Here is a 17,753-nt window from a genome sequence, read left to right on the forward strand (position 1 = left end):
AGTGTGAAAAAATATTGGGGTGGGGGTAAGTTTCATAGATAGGGTGCTTTTGTTAATTTTCCCTAATTTTTTTTTAGAATGGTGCGTTAATCTATTTTTATCTCTAAATTAAAAATTTAAACTAAAAAAATAGTTCAAACAAAGTAAATCATGAAAATATTGTAAATAGATAGTCTAGATAATGCGTTGCAAGATGTATTATTTTTAAAGTTTGAAATCTCTTTTTTTTCTCTATATTTTATGCATCTCGATGTGAACAATTGAGATAATCAATTAGATGTTTTTCTATAATCAAAATGACATTTTTCAAAGGATTTGATAGGCTTAATTCTACATTTTAAGGTGTCATCTTTATACAATCTTGTCCCTAATTAGCCAAAAAGTCTCATCCTCTATCAATGAATAACAACCATCCGATGGTTCGATTATCGGCGATGGACTCCACTCTCAACTGTACCATTGTCCCCAGCTCACATAATCTCTATCCCTGGTTGAGCATTACGTGCCCTCCCCACGACATGTTATTATAGATTAGGGATGTTGTTTGTATAGAGCTGAGGCTTTAAACAATCAAAGTAAAGCACACCTTCAAATAGTGTAGAGACTTATGATTTCAATACTAGAAATCTTTGTGAGAGCCTTAAAATATATTTTCATATTTGATTATAAATTTTAAAGTTACAAAAATAGTGTAAATTGAGCCGATCCACAAAAACTTGAAAATCTTGAAAATTGACAGTAAAAAATGTATTATTTTCAAGACTTAAAATCCATTTTTTTATCATGTCCATGTATCTTGAGGTTAAGATGATCAATTTGAGGATATTTGATCATCCAAAAACCTCTTCCAATGAAATTTTTGATGTGAGTCATAATTTAATTGTTTAGAGCCTTTAAAACCCCGACCTTATATAAACTTTTTCCTTTGACATTGTGCCCTCCAATGACTAGGACATAATATTATAGAATGAACAAAAATTTATATAGAGCCAAGGCTCTAAACAATCAAATTAGAGCCTAACTCAAAAATTTCACTAGAAGAGGTTTTAATGTTTAAATATCCTCAAATTGATCATCTCGACATTAAGATATATGGATATAAGGAAAAAAATAGATTTAAAGTTTTGAAAATAGTATATCTTATAACACATTTATTGACTATCAATTTTCAAGTTTTTCAAATATTCATAGTTCTCGCTATAACAAATATTTCCAATGTTGAAACTACATATCTCGAAACTATGTAAAGGTGGGCTTGATTGTTTAGAGCCTCAGCTCTATACATACCGCACCCTTATAGAATAGATCGCATATAGGTAAAAAATTTGACCAGTATTTGTTCAGCTCGACCGTCCCATACAATAACAGACGGTGGATATTCCACCAAAAAGATGAGCCTATGAATGGCCCTCCTCCTCGTTTTCTCTCTCTCTACTGTGAAATGGGACTCGATTAATTTTTCTCTCTCTCAACTGTGAAACCCAGTTAAACCTCTCTTGATCATCTCCAATGGAATCTGAAGAGTGAACACCAAAGTGAGACCAATTATACCTTTCTCTCTCCAGAGTAAAACCCAATTGAACCTCTCATTCTCATCTCCAATGGAGTCTGAAGGTTAACACCGAAGTGAGACCCAGTTAAACACCTCTCTCTCTCTCTCTCGTCAGTGAAAGCCAACTAAACCTCTCTCTCACCCCGAAAGTTAATATCAAAGTGAGACCGAATTAAGGATATCTCTTTTTCTCTCATTAATCTTGCTTGTGGTTCTACTGCCTTTGCACTTGCCATAGCCGGTATGTTCCATGTTCTGTAAATTTCCATAGTCAAGATCAGTACTTTTTGTATACAGAGGATAATTCTAGTCAAGAGTAGTTTCTTTTTCATTTCTAGCATTTGAATCTCTAAAAACCCCGTTAATGGAAGGATTAGTCAGCAGTCATGCCACCCATTCATATGTTTTCAATTATATCCCATTAAAACACTTACAAGTAAGTCTCACCTCACAAAACCAGGTGTTCAATCACAATTTTCGAAATGGGTTCTCAAGATTTTGCCACAAGAGTTGCAGATACAGACCTGGGAATTTGTTTATGGCTTCCAATCACAAAATCAGGCTTGGCTCTTGTAGTATTAATCCTAGGAGTTCCAGACATAAGGGTCATGAGTTGTTAATGGGTTTTCAAAACAAACTTAGTCATGGGGTAGCTAGAATTTGTCTAAGAAATTGCAAAACTAGAGAAGAAGGTGTTTCAATGGCTTCAAAAAGTGTTGACAATACACAAGAACTGAACATGGATTGGGAGACTGAGCTTATAGATGAGATTGATCCCTTGGGATATCGGCCCCCACCAAAGAGGCGAGCCCGGCTCAAGTCTAAACCGATTGAAGATACAGAGGGTATGGATTGGTGCGTTAAAGCAAGAGAAATCGCGTTTAAAACTATAGAGGCCAGGGGCTTGGCAACTTCCATCGAAGATTTGGTGACCACAAAGAAGAAAAAGAAGAAGAAAACCAACAAAAAGGTGAAATTTGGCAAGAAATCCAAGGATTCGAACAAGTTGAATTTCGAAGATTCGGATGATGATCTCGAAGAAAATGTTGGCGATAGCGATCTTTACTTGAAAGATGACAGGGCCTATTTGAGAGAAACCGTTAGCACGTTTGAAGATGGCATGTTTGAAGAAAGGAAAGAGAGAACCAGAGAGGCTTTCATAGAGAGACTATCTCAATTCTCAGGTCCTTCTGATAGGAAGAAAGAGGTTAATTTGAACAAGGCCATTGTAGAATCACAAACTGCGGAAGAAGTACTGGAAGTGGTTAGTGAGATGATATATGCAGTGGGAAAAGGCTTGTCGCCTTCACCATTAACCCCTCTAAACTTAGCTACAGCTCTTCATCGGATAGCAAAAAACATGGAGAAAGTATCAATGAATCAAAGTCACAGGCTTGCTTTTGCTCGCCAGAGAGACATGTCGATGCTAGTGGGCATTGCCATGGCTGCTTTACCAGAGTGCTCAGCACAGGGGATATCAAATATAGCTTGGGCTTTGTCTAAGATTGGCGGGGAGCTTCTTTACATATCCGAAATGGATAGAATTGCAGAAATTGCATTGACCAAGGTCGGGGAATTCAATGCTCAGAATGTGGCTAATGTTGCAGGTGCATTTGCTTCGATGAAGCATTCAGCTCCAGAGCTTTTCACCAAACTGGCAAAGAGGGCATCCTCGGTTGTTAGTACTTTTCAAGAACAAGAGCTCACTCAAGTGTTATGGGCCTTTGCTTCTCTGTTTGAGTCTGCTGACCCTTTGCTAGACTCACTTGACAATTTGAGCCCCAAAGGAAGCAACACAAAAGAAAAAGCTCATGAGTCTGAAGTACAATCACAAGAAGATTTTGATTGGGAAATTGAAAATATTGAGGACCTGAACATTGATGATGTTTACGAGTCTGAACTAGAATTAGAAGGAGAAGGTTTTAATAGGGAAATTGAAGATATTGAGGACCTTGTTTTGGATGTGAACTTAGATACCCCAACACTGAATTTCAGTAGAGATCAGATTGGAAACTTGGCCTGGTCATATGCTGTTCTTGGGCGGATGGATCGTCCATTTTTTTCTCACATATGGAGGAATTTAAATCATTTTGAAGAGCAAAGGACTTCAGAGCAATATAGAGAGGATGTCATGTTTGCTTCACAAGTTCACCAAGCTAACCAATGCTTGAAACTTGAGTACCCCTTTCTCGGATTATCATTAGGAGAAAGTTTTGAGGATAAAATCACTCGTGCTGGAAAAACCAAGAGGTTTAATCAGCAAACAACTTCTTCCTTTCAAAAGGAAGTCGGCAATCTTCTTGTGAGTACAGGCCTCGAGTGGGTCAGAGAATATACAATAGATGGTTACACTTTAGATGCAGTATTGGTCGATAGAAAGCTTGCTCTTGAGATCGATGGACCAACCCACTTCTCAAGGAACTCAGGTATCTTCTGTCAAATTCTATGGCCTGCAAAAATTAATGTTTTTTTTTTCTATCTATAAATAAGGTTTTTCTATTGTCTTGATGATTGTAGGCTGCCAATTTTCACTGTAGGCACCCCTCTTGGGAATACGATGCTGAAACGGCGATATTTTGCTGCTGCTGGATGGAATTTAGTTTCTGTCTCCCATCAAGAGGTAATTTTCCAAACCAGAAGCCTTCCATTATATTTAGCTAGTTGGTTGATTCCTCTTTTGGATAAGTGAGCATAGGTTTCGAACTTGGGATGTTGGGATAAATCATCAAGAACTTAACCAGTTAAATCAGTGCATGAATCCCTTGATTTTTACCTGAAAAAATCGCCTAGCTAAAGCAAACGTTACTTCTAGTAAGTTATCTTAGGTAGGAGCTGATTAGTAATTAACGATGAGTGGCCAAGTCATAAATATAGGGAAATACATGGTAGTTAATACTCAGGCTTCACATTAGTCACTGAATCACCGGTCAGCTCAAAGGGGATTGTTATTGTCTCATTACAAGTGAAATGTGCATCAATAAAGGAAGTCATAACATTACTTATGCAGGGAAATTTGGCAAACTCTACTCTGAAAACAATATCAATAATCATACCTTTCACGAGAATGGGGTTTGTAAATGTCTCTTAAGTGTAGTAATAACCCAAGAGTGATCAATATTAGGAATAATGTCATCAATGTAGCCACATGATCATGTTATACTTGTAGAAGAAGAGAGAAGAAGCAAGAAAGTAGTCCACTCAATTAAGTTACAATGCTATTTGGCAGCCTATTCAAGACTGTAAAAGTCATTGCGCAAACAACAAATGGGTGGAAGCTCTAGATATACCTTCTCATGAAGTCTTCTCAAGAAACGCTCATCATAACAAGCCGATAAAATGGACAGTGATGAACAGAGACAAGAGCAATGAGTGTAATGAGACTAGGCATATTCTCCATGGAGGTAATGTCCGAGCATAGTCCAAGCCATACGGCTATGCAAATCCTTGGACTACAAGGCATGCCTTATAATCATATTGCCATTAGTTCGTTTTGTATGATCTACAAGAGCGGTATACAGAATGGAAGGACAACAAGCTCCAATGCACGGTTGTCTCTTAGAGTATCGAGTTCTTTTAATGTACTCTTAAAGTTTTGGGAGCATTCAACATGTGATTAAAGGGAAAGTGAAAAATCGGATGTCCCCATTTTGTGCCTTTTGGCTGACATGGATCAAAACTGTGATTTTGTTGAATGAGAAGGCCCTGGCTGGAGATCTTCAACACTACAATGATGAATTGGAATAGGTATTATAGAGGGAGAGATGGACTTGAAAGAGTTTAGTAGAGGACTGAGTTGTGGAAGACAATAAAATGGATGACTAGTGTGGAAGACAATAAAATGTATAATGTGTGCATCTTTTGTGAATTTGAAAAGCATTCACTACATTAGGCGATATAACTAAGAAAGGTTTCAGAGTATTGTTATAGCAATATCCCTTTTGAAAGGGACCATTTCCTTAAAACACACATGGAGACCCTGCTCATGATAGGAAGCAGAGTAAAATAACTTGGAGAGTTCCAATTACAAATACATGCACATGAGGGTGGTTCAAAGCATGTCGCATTAGAATCCCTTTTAAGAGACACGGCGTTGTATAAGTGAACAGGTGCTTCCATGAAAGATGGGAGGAACATGCATTGAAAGAAGCAACATGTGGGCAGTGTTGCCTAGCGAAGGATACGAGTAGCCAAATTTAATGTGTCTTAAGTGTCTAGAACTGTGGCCTCAAAATATGGCAAGGCGCATTGGTGCAATCATCAATTTGTAATAAAAATAATAGGCTTTTAATGTAGGGTGTGGTTTGTATAAGGCCGAGGCCCTAAACAATCAAAGTTGGCACACCTTCAAATAGTCCCAAATTATATTGTTTTAGTATAAAAAATATTTATGATGGCCTGAAAATTTATTTTCATCTGTTATTATAAAATTTAAAGTTAAAAAATAGTGTAGATCGAGCAGATCTATGAACACTTGAAAATTTTGAAAATTAACGGTCTACATAATATATTACAAACTGCACTATTTCCAACACTTGAAATCTATTTTTTCTTATGTCCATACGTCTTGAGGTTGAGATGATTGAATTGAGGGTTTTTAAGCATCAAAACAACCTTTTCTAATGAATTTTTGAGGTGCGCCTTAATTTGATTGTTTAGGGCCTCACCCTTATATAAGCATTTTTCTTTTAATGTATATATACTACATATTATTACACGCCGATGTGGTTGGCAAAGGGGTGAACAACACAAGTTTGACACAGGGCATTGATTCAAACCCACTATTGTGCTCTATATTTTTTTTTAGTATTCCTGGTCTGAAGTGTCAACACATCGTCTGGGTGACATGGCATTGTGGACCATCTCAACAAGATGGTAAGATGTTTAAGTTCAGTGATTTTGTTGAGATCTCAAAATTCATGGGATAAGCATCCCCTTATGTTGTTGAATGTGAAGGTAAGATGTTTAAGTTCAGTGATTTTGTTGAGATCTCGAAATTCATGGGATAAGCATTCCCTTCTGTTGTTGAATGTGATGGTAAGATGTTTAAGTTCAGTGATTTTGTTGAGATCTCGAAATTCATGGGATAAGCATTCCCTCCTGCTGTTGATGTGAAACTTTGCAGAAAATCATCTGAAAAAGGTGAACTCTTTGATTTTATGATTCATAAAATAGAGATAAATATAATATTTAGGTCCATAATAAATATTTATATGGATCTAAAATATTCTTTTTATTTATCTCAAATAAAATATATACTTCCATAAAAAATAAAAAAAAGAAACATCATCATCATCAGAACCTTTTTCCAAGTATTTAGCATTGGCTACACGAATTCTGGTCCTCCATTCAGCTCTATCAAGGGTCCTATCCTCAGTGTAGCCATAAGTTATTTAAAAAAAAAAACAATGGCACTAAATAGGAGTGATATCGACACTAGAATATGCAAACACAGCAGAATCGACGTAATCGACATTTCGGAGTACAGAAGACCTTGGTTGGCTCATCTGCAGTGTGATCTCTTCGGCCCAATATGTGAACCAGCAAATACGAGCCAACAAAGGGATACCTTCACGTTAGCTCGGGTGCTCCACAAGCTAGCTCTTTGATCCTGTCCTGTATACTCTTGTTCGATCCTAAATCAAAGGGGCGCATTGCGGAAATACTAGAAATGACTAAGTGGTTATTCCTTCCATTCATTTTGGGTGGGGCTCGGAGCTGGGAACAGCTGTCATTGGACTGGAATGGAACAGATCAGTAGCGGCCTAGCGGGTCAACCGTTGTAGCTAGCTTTCCGGGGAGCGACTGTTCCCTCTGACAATCGAATAAATGAAGATGGTTTAGGAGAACAACTGCATAAATATCCAATCGGCACCTTTCCAAGCATTTAACCAGTACAAGGGGCTGAAGATACAACATTTAGTTGACCTCAGTAATGACTTCCATCTTTTATTATTCTTTAAGAAAAATTGAACATAGGGGCAGCCAAACTTGTAATGCTATATCAATGGAAATTAATTATTGCCATTGTCGAGGTGTTCAAGAGAAGGCATAGGTCGTTTATCTCCTTCATGTCAAATATTTCTTTTTGGTTTGTTCCTTGTTGTTCCTCATGCTTAACTATTTTCAATGGTTCCATAGAAGAAACACATAACTTTAAAAGCTTAACTTGTAGTTATTTGCAACTTTGATTTAGTGTACTGTTGATACATATTTTCATTGGTCACGTGTTTCCTTTTATTCACTTGTTTTGCTTATTCGTATAAATATTATGTTATTTGGTATTTTGCTTCAAAATTTTGTAAATATTCTCTTACATAATTTCACAATGAATCCACGAATCTGATTTCAAAAAGGAGGTCTTACTTTCGGTGCAGGACACAATCACCCCTGGCCATCATATGTGAAATTGGGTGGCGGGGTGGGGTGTGTGTCATTGAATGTGTTGAAAGTCCTTTTTTTAAAAAACTTTGCGACTGACCCTTAGCCACCAGATTTCACATACAGTGGCCAGGGGTGATTGTGTGCTTGTACCAAACCTGAAGTAAGTGGTCATATAGTACACAATTCCAATTTCAAATGGGACTTTTCTTTTCTCCAAATCATGGGATCCATATATGTACTTGGAAATTTTAGAAAATAGGAGAATATATTTTACCAAATCAAGAATTATTTAAAGAGAATATCAAATCTATATGCTGATTTCTCATGTGTACCTATCTAATCCGTGTGCTTGATTATGTTCTTTTTACTACTAAACTGAAAAGGAGGATTTTTTCTTTTTTCCTTTTCTCTAATTGGTTGTGCTGCAATAGCAGATTCTAATTTAGAGTTGTATTGTCATGATGCTATTGTGGGAAGAATGCTGTATTGTCATGATGCTATTATGGGAAGAGTGCTCTCTCTCTCTCTCTCTCTCAACATAACTAAACAGAATTGAACTATTAATGATCTTTGGACTTTCATTCTTTTAGTGGGAGGAGGTTCGCGGCGGGTCCGAGCAGCTAGAATATCTGAGGACAATTCTCAAGGACTACATTGGCTCATAAGTTTGTGCATTATACACATCAGAAGTTTCTCTCTTGTTCTTTTGGATAGCTGAGTCAGGTTAGGGTAGAACCTGAACCTTGGTAAAACAATCACAGAGATTCATTTCATCTTTGAGTACCATTTTATCTTTGAATACCATAAGCAATGTGCAATTATGCTTCTACCAATTCAGGGAGTGACAAAGAGCCCCATGGGTTGTTCTTGCTTGGGTTTTCCTTTGCCTTAATTTTGTATGCATTGTGCGAGAATATCTAGCGCAATTTTCTATTACGTCAGATGTAATATGTATGCTAAATATTGTTATTGGTTTTTCCTTTGCCTTAATTTGTATTGCCTTGTGCACTGCACAAGAATATCTAGAATAGGGTATAACAATTCTATTAATAATTTTAATTAAATGTGCATTTCAAAAGAAATAATTTATTAGAATGTTATTTTCTCCACGAGAAATGTTCTATCAATGATTTTATTGAACTATGGGAGCAAGATTAAATTATGGGTTTTTGGCTGGAATTCGATATCACAGAACAAGCTGAATTGCTAAAAAAACTGCAACTATATAATCTGGAATATAGTTATGAAAAATTAATGGCTGAATAAAAGTGATATGTATATCCTGACAATAGACACATTCTGAAAAATTAATAGGGAAGAAAATGACATGTATATCCTTACAAGAAGCATATTTATACCAATTTTTTTCCTAAGCCTTACATTTAAATAATAGTTAAAGAAATATGTACAAAACCCCAAGAAACAATTGTTCTTTCCGCTTTTAATAACTATGTATAAACAATTTGACACAAGCAAACACAATCATAATGACGTCCACACCACATGTGAGTCATGGATATGAAGATAAACGACATATATAAGGAATGTGCTAATTTGCTTCTGATTTTATGTGTTATAACATAAACAAGGACAATTTTAATTGAAAACATATAATTCCCAAAAGGGTACATGCCTTTGCCGAGATCAAGTCACCATTACAAACACATCCATATATGAAGGGTCCATTTAGGGGTGGGAAATGGTTCGGATCAAGCTGTGGACCCATCCAGGTTCTCGTGACAAAGGGCTTGACAGGTCAAGTCTGGTTCCAATTGACCTTCACCCGACTTGCGTCCAGTCCGGTTTAGGCCCGACGCGAACCGACCTGACCCGATACATATCAGTATAAAATACATATAAATAATGCAAATTATAAGTATAAAATATATAAACGATTTTTTAGTTTTTTATACCTTGACCTGACTTTGTCCGGGGGGTCGGGCCGGGTTTGGTCTGGTCTCCAATTTACTTGAACCTGACCAAGTTCTAGGCCAGGTCATGTCCATTTAACTTAGACCTATTTAAATTGGATCGTCTGGGTCTACCCACCTGGACCCGATCCTACTCATTCCCACCCTTAGGTCCATTCAAGTAAGGCATGGTTATGAAGCCCATCTTCCATGTATAGTGCCAACCCAAAGAATATCTAACTTGCACAAGAAATCTGCACGATAACTCAGTAGAGATGCATGCTTAAACGGTGTCTCATGTAAAGTCAGTAAGATATGTTAATTTTATTTGTTCAAAAAGATACGGAAAACGGTGGACCACCGCTGGTTAAAAACAATGAACACACAAATATAAATTGAATATTTAAGTAATTCAAAAAAATACGTATATCCCCAAGAAACAATTCTTCTTTCCACTCTTAATAACTGTGTATGAAACTATGAACAATTTGACATAAGCAAACACAATCATGACGACGTCCACACCACATGGGCGTCATGGATATGAAGATAAAGGACATATATACGGACCGTGCTAATATGTTTCTGATTTTATGTGTTAGGGACAATTTTAATTGAAAACATATAATTTTCAAAAGAGTACATGCCTTTACTAAGATCAAGCCACCAATACATACACATCCATATATGAAGCGTCCATTTAGGGGTGGGAAATGGTTCGGGTCGAGCAGTGGACCCAACCAGGTCCTGGTGACAACGGACTTGACGGGTCAGGTCTGGTTCCACTTGACCTTGACCTGACCTATGTCCAGTTCGGGTCAGGGTCGACCCGACCCGCTATATATCAGTATAAAATACATATAGATAATATAAATTTTATGTGTAAAATGATTTTTTAGTTTTTTATTTAATTTTAGATAAGATAGTCTACTTCATGTCCATCTAACTTAGACCTATTCAGGTTGGGTCATCTGGGTCAACCCACTCGGACCTAACCCTACTCATTCCCACCCCTAGGTCCATTCATGGTTATGAAGCCCATCTTCTATATATAGTGCCAACACAAAGAATATGTAACTTTACATAAGAAATCTACAAGATAACACAGTAGATATGCATGCTTAAAGGGTGTCTCACGTAAAGTCAGTAAGAAATGTTAATGTTATTTGTTTAGAAAGATACAGAAACAATGGACCACCGCTGGCTAAAAACAATGAACAAACAAATATAAATTCACATTAACTTTGTACAATTACATTACAAAATGTAACAAAAAACTTGTTAAAAATGAGTTACATTTATGGGTTATCATAAAACTCATATTGATGGATTACTCAAGGGACAGCAAACATCTCCTCCAGATTTTACTTCTGGCCTTGAGTTTCTCCTTGAAACATGGAGGCCACTAGAAGAGGGATGCTTCAACTCCCACACAAATTGAATACATTTTACAGATTCAAAAGACCAGTTAGCAGCTGTACAGATTAATAATAACATCCTCCTCTTAACAAATTTACAAATGTCCAATAGAACTGATGAAATAGGTCTCCGCAACTGCAAAACAACTTTCTTCAATAGAATACGTTGGTTGACAATGTTGCAAAAATCTATAAATTTCCTTCGGTAGCTGATAGAACCTGTGTCATGACTAGAGAATTCCATTCTGCATCAGAATGTTTTTTTTAGTTAGTAAATGCTTAAAAATTGTTTGTCATTTAGTTGAAGTTTTTCTTCCTTGAAGTTGGATGCTATTACAAGTCATGTTGATAGTTGAAATTACAATACCAAATTATCCAAATTGTATTATAATAAATCTAAACGAAGAGGATAAAAAGTCTGAATAAACCTAATACCTTAATAAAGTAAAAAGTTTAATTGGGTGTGAGAAGAATCATATTAAAGAGAAGCTCCATAACTGCAAGTCTTAGCAACCTGTTGTTGCATTCAATGGATCATAGTCGTAAACCTCACCAGCCTTTACAAACCTTCCTTTAACACGTTTTCTAATGTCTGCCCTGGCTTTACGAGAAGCATACCGTATTTGTTTCTCATACCTGCATAGACAAAACCAGTGTTAGGAAGAAGAAAGCAGGGAAATCACCAAATTATAAATGATTAATCTCTCTGGATACTCGAGAAATATGACCAGAATGATCTTTAGTGTTTGTAAATATCAAAGATAACTAAAAGTTACCTTTGATCACTAGGTAATTAAAGACCAAGGCAAACTTGAAGAAGAAAATTTATATTGATTTATAGGGGTTATGAAAACTTGAAAGGGAGATTCAGTGATTTATCAAAGTTTGAAGCATAACTGTCAATTCTTATGTCAAGGGCTGTGAGGTTCAAGAAACCACAAATGAAAAAACAACTGAAACTATATTTATAGCCCCATGCATTACGAAAACCTGTACATATCCCATTGGGCTCATCACCATCAGATGATATACGATGATGGAGAACATTTGACACCCACTAGAACGCAGGGCCATCATCGCATGTTTTCCCACCCTTTCCACATCCCCTTCCTTCGTTTCATCATACTGTGATAACCCCAATAGAGACTGTATATTGTATAGTACAGAGTATCATAATTTATATTCCCAAAAAATAAGTCACATACTTGCGATTCTTTTTCTTTTCTTTGTAACGCATCATCGCACTATCCCTGGCCTGAGGGCATTGAGGCTCCAAATCACCAATGAACATCACAGGTGATGGTGACACCCCACAATCTTGATAATCAGAACCAGTGTTGTCACCAGTAGTGAGGCCCGAGAGTGGGAGTGAAATGCTAGAGAAAAATTGCCTGACAGGAAAGCCTAAGTTTACACTATTGCTGTTGCTGCAAGGATTGGAAATCACTTGATTGGTCGCACTGCATGTTGTTGTGGCCTGAATTGATCTCGGTGTCCCGACAAATTGCATAGATGGAAGAGTCATGCAATCTTGTTGTGCTGTTGAGGATGCCTAAAGGAGAAAATGCATGGATGCGTGAGTGATTGTTGAATTGGGAGAATGACAGAAGGACTCATCTTCAAGCTTCATTTTAATTGAAAAACATATAGTATGGGTGCACATAGAGCTCTATCAGGGGTGAGTTGGAAGGCTATTAATAACTGAAGTGATACATAGTAGAGAAAATGACACTTATTAATTGAAATGCTGTATTTATAGATATAATAGCCAGCTAGGAAGGACATATTTGTAGAAATTTAAGCATACATAGCATGCATATACACACAGACATGGATAATAACCTAATAATAGACACTCACATTATGCAGAGAGAGAGAGAGAGAGAGAGAGAGAAATCCCTATTATGTATACATTATATGAACATTGGCTTCATACTTGTTATTGCATCTTAAAAGTTATTTATATAACAAAGTGATGGACAAAACTAAATTAATCATCCTGATGAAAAGGGATTGTGTTATGAGAACAGAAACATCGAATTATATGTGTTTATTGTTGTCGAGTTCGGAAAAAGTGGTTGCAAACTCAAATCAAACCAAAGCTATAAGATCCAGTGACAACCTCTATGGCAATATCACTTTGGCCATTTGAATCAGCAACAGAGAAGTTGTTCTCCATGAAAAAACAGTCAATAGTAGTATCCTCAAAAACATCTTTTATAAGACTTTCAGATCCATCAAATAGCTCTCCACAGTTCTCCAAATTCAAGGCATCGTCGCTAATCCCAAGAACTTCGCAAAGATCATCACCATCGCAAAAGTCAGTATCCTTTAATTGAGGACAGCCATGCTGCATGACACAAAATAGTCTTAGTCACCAAAAAACTAAAATTACTACAATTTGTCTCAGTATGGAAAGTTGTACAATACTAAAAGGAAACAAAAGATTCCAACAATTCTGAGATCCATTGATGAGGAGACATTCACCATTCTTAATACCTAAAATGGGTCAGATATCTGCTAACAATGTATTAGTCCATCTTGAAGTATAAATATCCTTGTTTTACAAGTCAAAATGCCTTGCCTCAACTCGACAACAATGTGGCTTGCATGGAAAGTATGAATTAAGAAGAATCAATTACAATTAGAAAAAAGGAAAATCGTTACATGCGGCAGGGACCGCATTTCTACATTTGCGGTAGGTATAAAGTATCCATCTTAAAGATGGATGCAAATAGGTGGTCCATCTAAAAACAATTGAACAAATGGTCTAAATGTTTTCTTAATAGAATTATGATTTATAATTTTTTAATTTTATTTATTTTGTCATATTCACGATCTCCATGTTAGAGACTACATGTCCTTAAAAATTAAGTCCAAAATCTATCTCAAAAATAGATTTTTAAGATGTGGCTCATTCTACATGGACTCATAGAAACCGTGTCCATGAGAAAAAGCTAACAATAGGTTGTCACTTAAAATGAATAGTAGTTTAGGTTATACTCCTAATCTTCAGATCTTGATTAGATGGTTGATAATGTATGTTATTATTTGAATTTTATTTTATTTTTACAAATCAGATTGAGATAAAATTTTGGGCTTGTTTACTACATAATAAGGCACGAGAAAAAATAATCAAACAAACGTCTTTCGAAAATTCAAAATGACCAAACTACCCATATAAAATGATTGGGGGTAAATTGGTCATTTTGAATTTTTAAAATATATATATTTTTATATGGTGCATGATGGTGTCAAGTATATACATCTAAGTTTTATGCTTAAATTGATTTGTAGAAAAAACAAAGGTTAAAATTCAAAAATGAGAGCATAACCTAAACTAATGTTTGACTACTCCGTCTGACTGGCGAGTTGTCGGGCTTGTCACCCTGGAGAGCCCGAATTACCCCAAGTTGGGCGTCTCACTCAGGGATATTAAACTACTATTCATTTTAGGTAACTAATAGCCATCGAAGAATTTCTTACACAAATTCTCGGCTTCTAAGACATGAGTATGCAGACGAGGCCATTACATGGCATCATTTATTGTGAGAAAGAAAAAGAGAGAACGAAAATTGATGTCGCCCCCTGGATGCACATGGTTGTAAATTTACAAGGCAGGCCATCAATACATTTAGGGTGTCAATAGAAGCGTTTAGAAACAACCATGTGCAGTCATGGCCTTAAATTTTAACTACTAAACTTATACAACACCAAATACAGAGTAGGTAAATATAAATAGCAGTCATTTTAGTAGAATTAACAAGAAATACGATTCAAGACCCCAAATAGTTGAGATAAAATTCAGATGATTATATACAAGAAATATGACAAGGTGTAGAAAGAAATATTAGAGAAAAGTCTCTGATGATGATGTACAAGAAATATGACAATGTGTAGAAGGAAATATTACCTTCGATTCGTTCGATTCATTTCGGCCCTCCAGTTGCTGTTCCTCACGAAAAGGGGCAGGATTTGAACCACTCGTTGCAGAAGAGGCATGCATCCAAAGATCACACTTATTTCCATTATCCAATTCCTGAATCCTGCTCTGTCCTGCCAGGCCTATCAACCCACCATTTCCCTCACCTTCCCAGCAATCATTGCTTTCACCATTTTCATTAATCGTAGTCATCAAACAGTGGGAATTTGCAGATGAGCCATCCAAGACACACGACCAAATCTGTGAGGGAGAAGGGCAACCAGAGTAGCCATTAAGGCTCTGTCGATTGTGCCCGGATGCCATCGAACATCCGAACCCATTCCAGTCACAAGCTTGACAAAGGGAAACCTTATCATCAAAGCACCTCACTGTGGCAGGGTGAGAGCTGCACGCCTCGCAGATTAGTACACGGTTATGGCGGCTAGAGAGGGCATTTGCAGAATGCACATTTCGGTCGCATGTTAGGCACAGACGAGCAGCGTCCGGTCGGCAATACACAACAGCATTTTGAACCCCACAAAAATCACACAGGGAATCCATGGTCCTCACTCCAAAACCAGGAGAGGATTTTGAATTCTCAAACCCACTGTTCACCTGACCACTTTCGACAATCACAAGTTATCGAAATCAATCGTTCGTCGGTGATAGGACAAGACATCCATTTTCTTCAAGCACAAAAACACAAAATTTTAGTTTTTTACACTTTCTTATACCTGCCTCTCAAAATCTAAATTCCAGTCCAGTTCATCCAAACAATGCTCAAAGCAAAGGCAAAAGGAGGGCAACTGCAAATAAAATGACATGAGAAATGTAAACATTAGGGAGACAAAAACTCAAGAGAGATAAACAAGCGTTAACAAGAGTAATAACAAATAAAAAATTTACAAGAGAGAGAAACAAAGAGATGAGAGATGAGGAGTGACCATAGAGAGGTGTAAGCCAAGAGTCGCCTTGACCAGGGGACTCGACCCCTGGCTGAGGCGAGTTACTCGGTCGAGTCTTTATGGCTGAGTTATATTTCAAAAAGGCCCTAAAACAATTAAAAAATCAATAATAAGAAACTTTGAAAAAATAAAAACCATGTATTAGAAGTAAATTCAAACCTAAAACAATCCGAAAGAAGATAGAGAAAAATGGATTTAAAAAAAAAAAACCTAATTTACAGTTTGGGATATTTTTAAAAATATATAAAACAGTGGTTATGGCAAAAAGGACCCCGCCGAGTCCGATCAAATTGAGAGAATCAAAAGAGAGAGAAGGCAAGGGTACGTCCCACTTGGAGAGAGAAAATACAGAGCAAAACTAGTTAGAGAGAGAAATATTTAAAAAAAGTCCTAGAGAGAGAGAGTTTTAGAGAGAATGAATAATAATTCAAAAACCCTCCTCTCCCCATTTATCAGGTGGATGGAGGAACTCATTTTCCAGGCATATCATTGTTTTGGCACCATAGTCAGAGTTAGAGTTAGAAAGAGAAGGAATAACAACCTGATATCTCCATCCTCAGGGGGCTGGAAAAAGTTTTAGAGAGAGAAAGTTAGTGGGAGATAGTTTTCTGTTGGAGAGTGTTGCATTTCTAGTGAGAGAAAAGGTAAAAGTTGTCTTGGATATATGTAATGGGAGCGTGATGCCATGATTAGGCATGAGCTTTCTCTCTCTAAAACTGAAATGAGAAAGAACAGGGGAGAGGATGCTTTAGGGCTTATATACCCCCCTTCAAAAGTGGGCCCGTACGTGCCACGTGGCGTCCAGAGAGGGGAATAGAGGCCCGAGTAATGGGACCCATACGGTCAACGTGATTCATATTTGTGGAGAAGGAAAAAAAAACAAAAGTAACCATTTTATAAGTATAATTTTCTATTTAACCACGTTGGATGCATCCGTATGGAAAACGTGATTTATAATATGGAAACGTGCCACGTAGGATGTGCACGTGATTTTTCTTTTGAACCGAAAAAACGCTACGTGTACGTTACGTACCGTTAATGTACATCACGTATGATTTTGATTTTGATTTTGAATTTGTTTTTTTTTTTTTTTTACAGCCAGATGATCAGTTTTTTTTTATTTTTAACAACCATTGTAGTCAATTTTTTTTTTTTTTTAAACGACTATGATAGTCCAAACTGAGATGATCCATTGAAAGGTATTTCAATTCTAAATACTTTAAATGAGTTTGAAGGTGAGGCTTTGTTAATTTTAATAGGCCTACAACCTTATCAAAATATTTTACTATGTTCAGGGTACAAAGTTTTGAGGACGTGGCCTCTAGAGGTTAATAATCAATAAGAGGGAAAACAAATTACACTTGTGATTATACAATTTTTATGTCAATCAAGTGCATCCTAGAAAATATTAAATAAGTCTTCATATTTTTTTTCACTACTTTCATCCATGTCATTTTGGGCTTATTTTTTACTATTTTTTTAGCTTTCCACTTAAACCAACCCACACCTCCTGATAGGTGTTGTACTGGATCTGCACTGTACATACATGCTCACTTAAGTTTACTTTCTCTCATCGTACAGCCTATTAGAGTCACACCTAAGTTG

At 36.6% G+C, this 17,753-nt stretch overlaps 2 protein-coding genes across 9 annotated transcripts; one reads left to right on the plus strand and one right to left on the minus strand.

Annotated features, from left to right (window-relative positions):
- The first annotated feature begins 1,179 nt into the window (after window positions 1–1,179).
- RAP (RAP domain-containing protein) lies at window positions 1,180–9,015 on the plus strand. Of its 2 annotated transcripts, none has more exons than XM_006858638.4 (3): window positions 1,180–3,978; window positions 4,090–4,172; window positions 8,524–9,015. In XM_006858638.4, exons 1-3 carry the CDS (start codon window positions 1,917–1,919, stop codon window positions 8,596–8,598), a joined length of 2,220 nt encoding a protein of 739 aa, XP_006858700.2. In that variant the 5' UTR covers window positions 1,180–1,916; the 3' UTR covers window positions 8,599–9,015. The 2 variants fall into 2 exon arrangements, 1 of the variants encoding a protein (XP_006858700.2); XR_967131.3 differs by having other exon boundaries at window positions 1,235–3,978; window positions 4,070–4,172.
- A 2,042-nt stretch (window positions 9,016–11,057) lies between these two features.
- Window positions 11,058–16,812, minus strand: LOC18448576 (putative zinc finger protein CONSTANS-LIKE 11). 7 transcript variants are annotated; one of them, XM_020676216.2, is made up of 8 exons: window positions 16,690–16,791; window positions 16,128–16,234; window positions 15,918–15,989; window positions 15,175–15,798; window positions 13,384–13,611; window positions 12,467–12,813; window positions 11,697–11,897; window positions 11,058–11,506 (listed from the first exon to the last, which is right to left on the minus strand). In XM_020676216.2, the coding sequence occupies exons 2-7, from the start codon at window positions 16,128–16,130 to the stop codon at window positions 11,768–11,770; spliced, it is 1,404 nt and encodes a 467-aa protein (XP_020531875.1). In that variant the 5' UTR covers window positions 16,131–16,234; window positions 16,690–16,791; the 3' UTR covers window positions 11,058–11,506; window positions 11,697–11,767. The 7 variants fall into 7 exon arrangements, with proteins under 7 accessions (XP_020531875.1, XP_088725491.1, XP_020531877.1 ...); XM_088869365.1 differs by having other exon boundaries at window positions 15,175–15,805; window positions 16,690–16,786; XM_020676218.2 differs by lacking the exon at window positions 16,128–16,234 and having other exon boundaries at window positions 15,175–15,805; window positions 16,690–16,792.
- Between the last annotated feature and the right edge of the window lie 941 nt (window positions 16,813–17,753).

Source organism: Amborella trichopoda, chromosome 6, assembly GCF_054954075.1.
Source record: "Amborella trichopoda isolate Santa Cruz 75 chromosome 6, AtrichopodaSantaCruz75HAP2 v2.0, whole genome shotgun sequence".
Taxonomy (NCBI): Eukaryota; Viridiplantae; Streptophyta; class Magnoliopsida; order Amborellales; family Amborellaceae; genus Amborella; species Amborella trichopoda.

Bases quoted from the DNA above. Each gene is read 5' to 3' on its own strand.
- RAP (XM_006858638.4), top strand. From the start codon at position 1,917: ATGGAAGGATTAGTCAGCAGTCATGCCACCCATTCATATGTTTTCAAT. The intron at 3,979-4,089 runs GTATCTTCTGTC...TTTTCACTGTAG, and splicing joins CCACTTCTCAAGGAACTCAG to GCACCCCTCTTGGGAATACG. The intron at 4,173-8,523 runs GTAATTTTCCAA...TCATTCTTTTAG, and splicing joins TTTCTGTCTCCCATCAAGAG to TGGGAGGAGGTTCGCGGCGG.
- LOC18448576 (XM_020676216.2), bottom strand. The intron at 12,814-13,383 runs GTTGTCACTGGA...TTTCTCCTTTAG, and splicing joins AAAGTGATATTGCCATAGAG to GCATCCTCAACAGCACAACA. The intron at 11,898-12,466 runs GTATGTGACTTA...TTGTCTATGCAG, and splicing joins GAAAAGAAAAAGAATCGCAA to GTATGAGAAACAAATACGGT.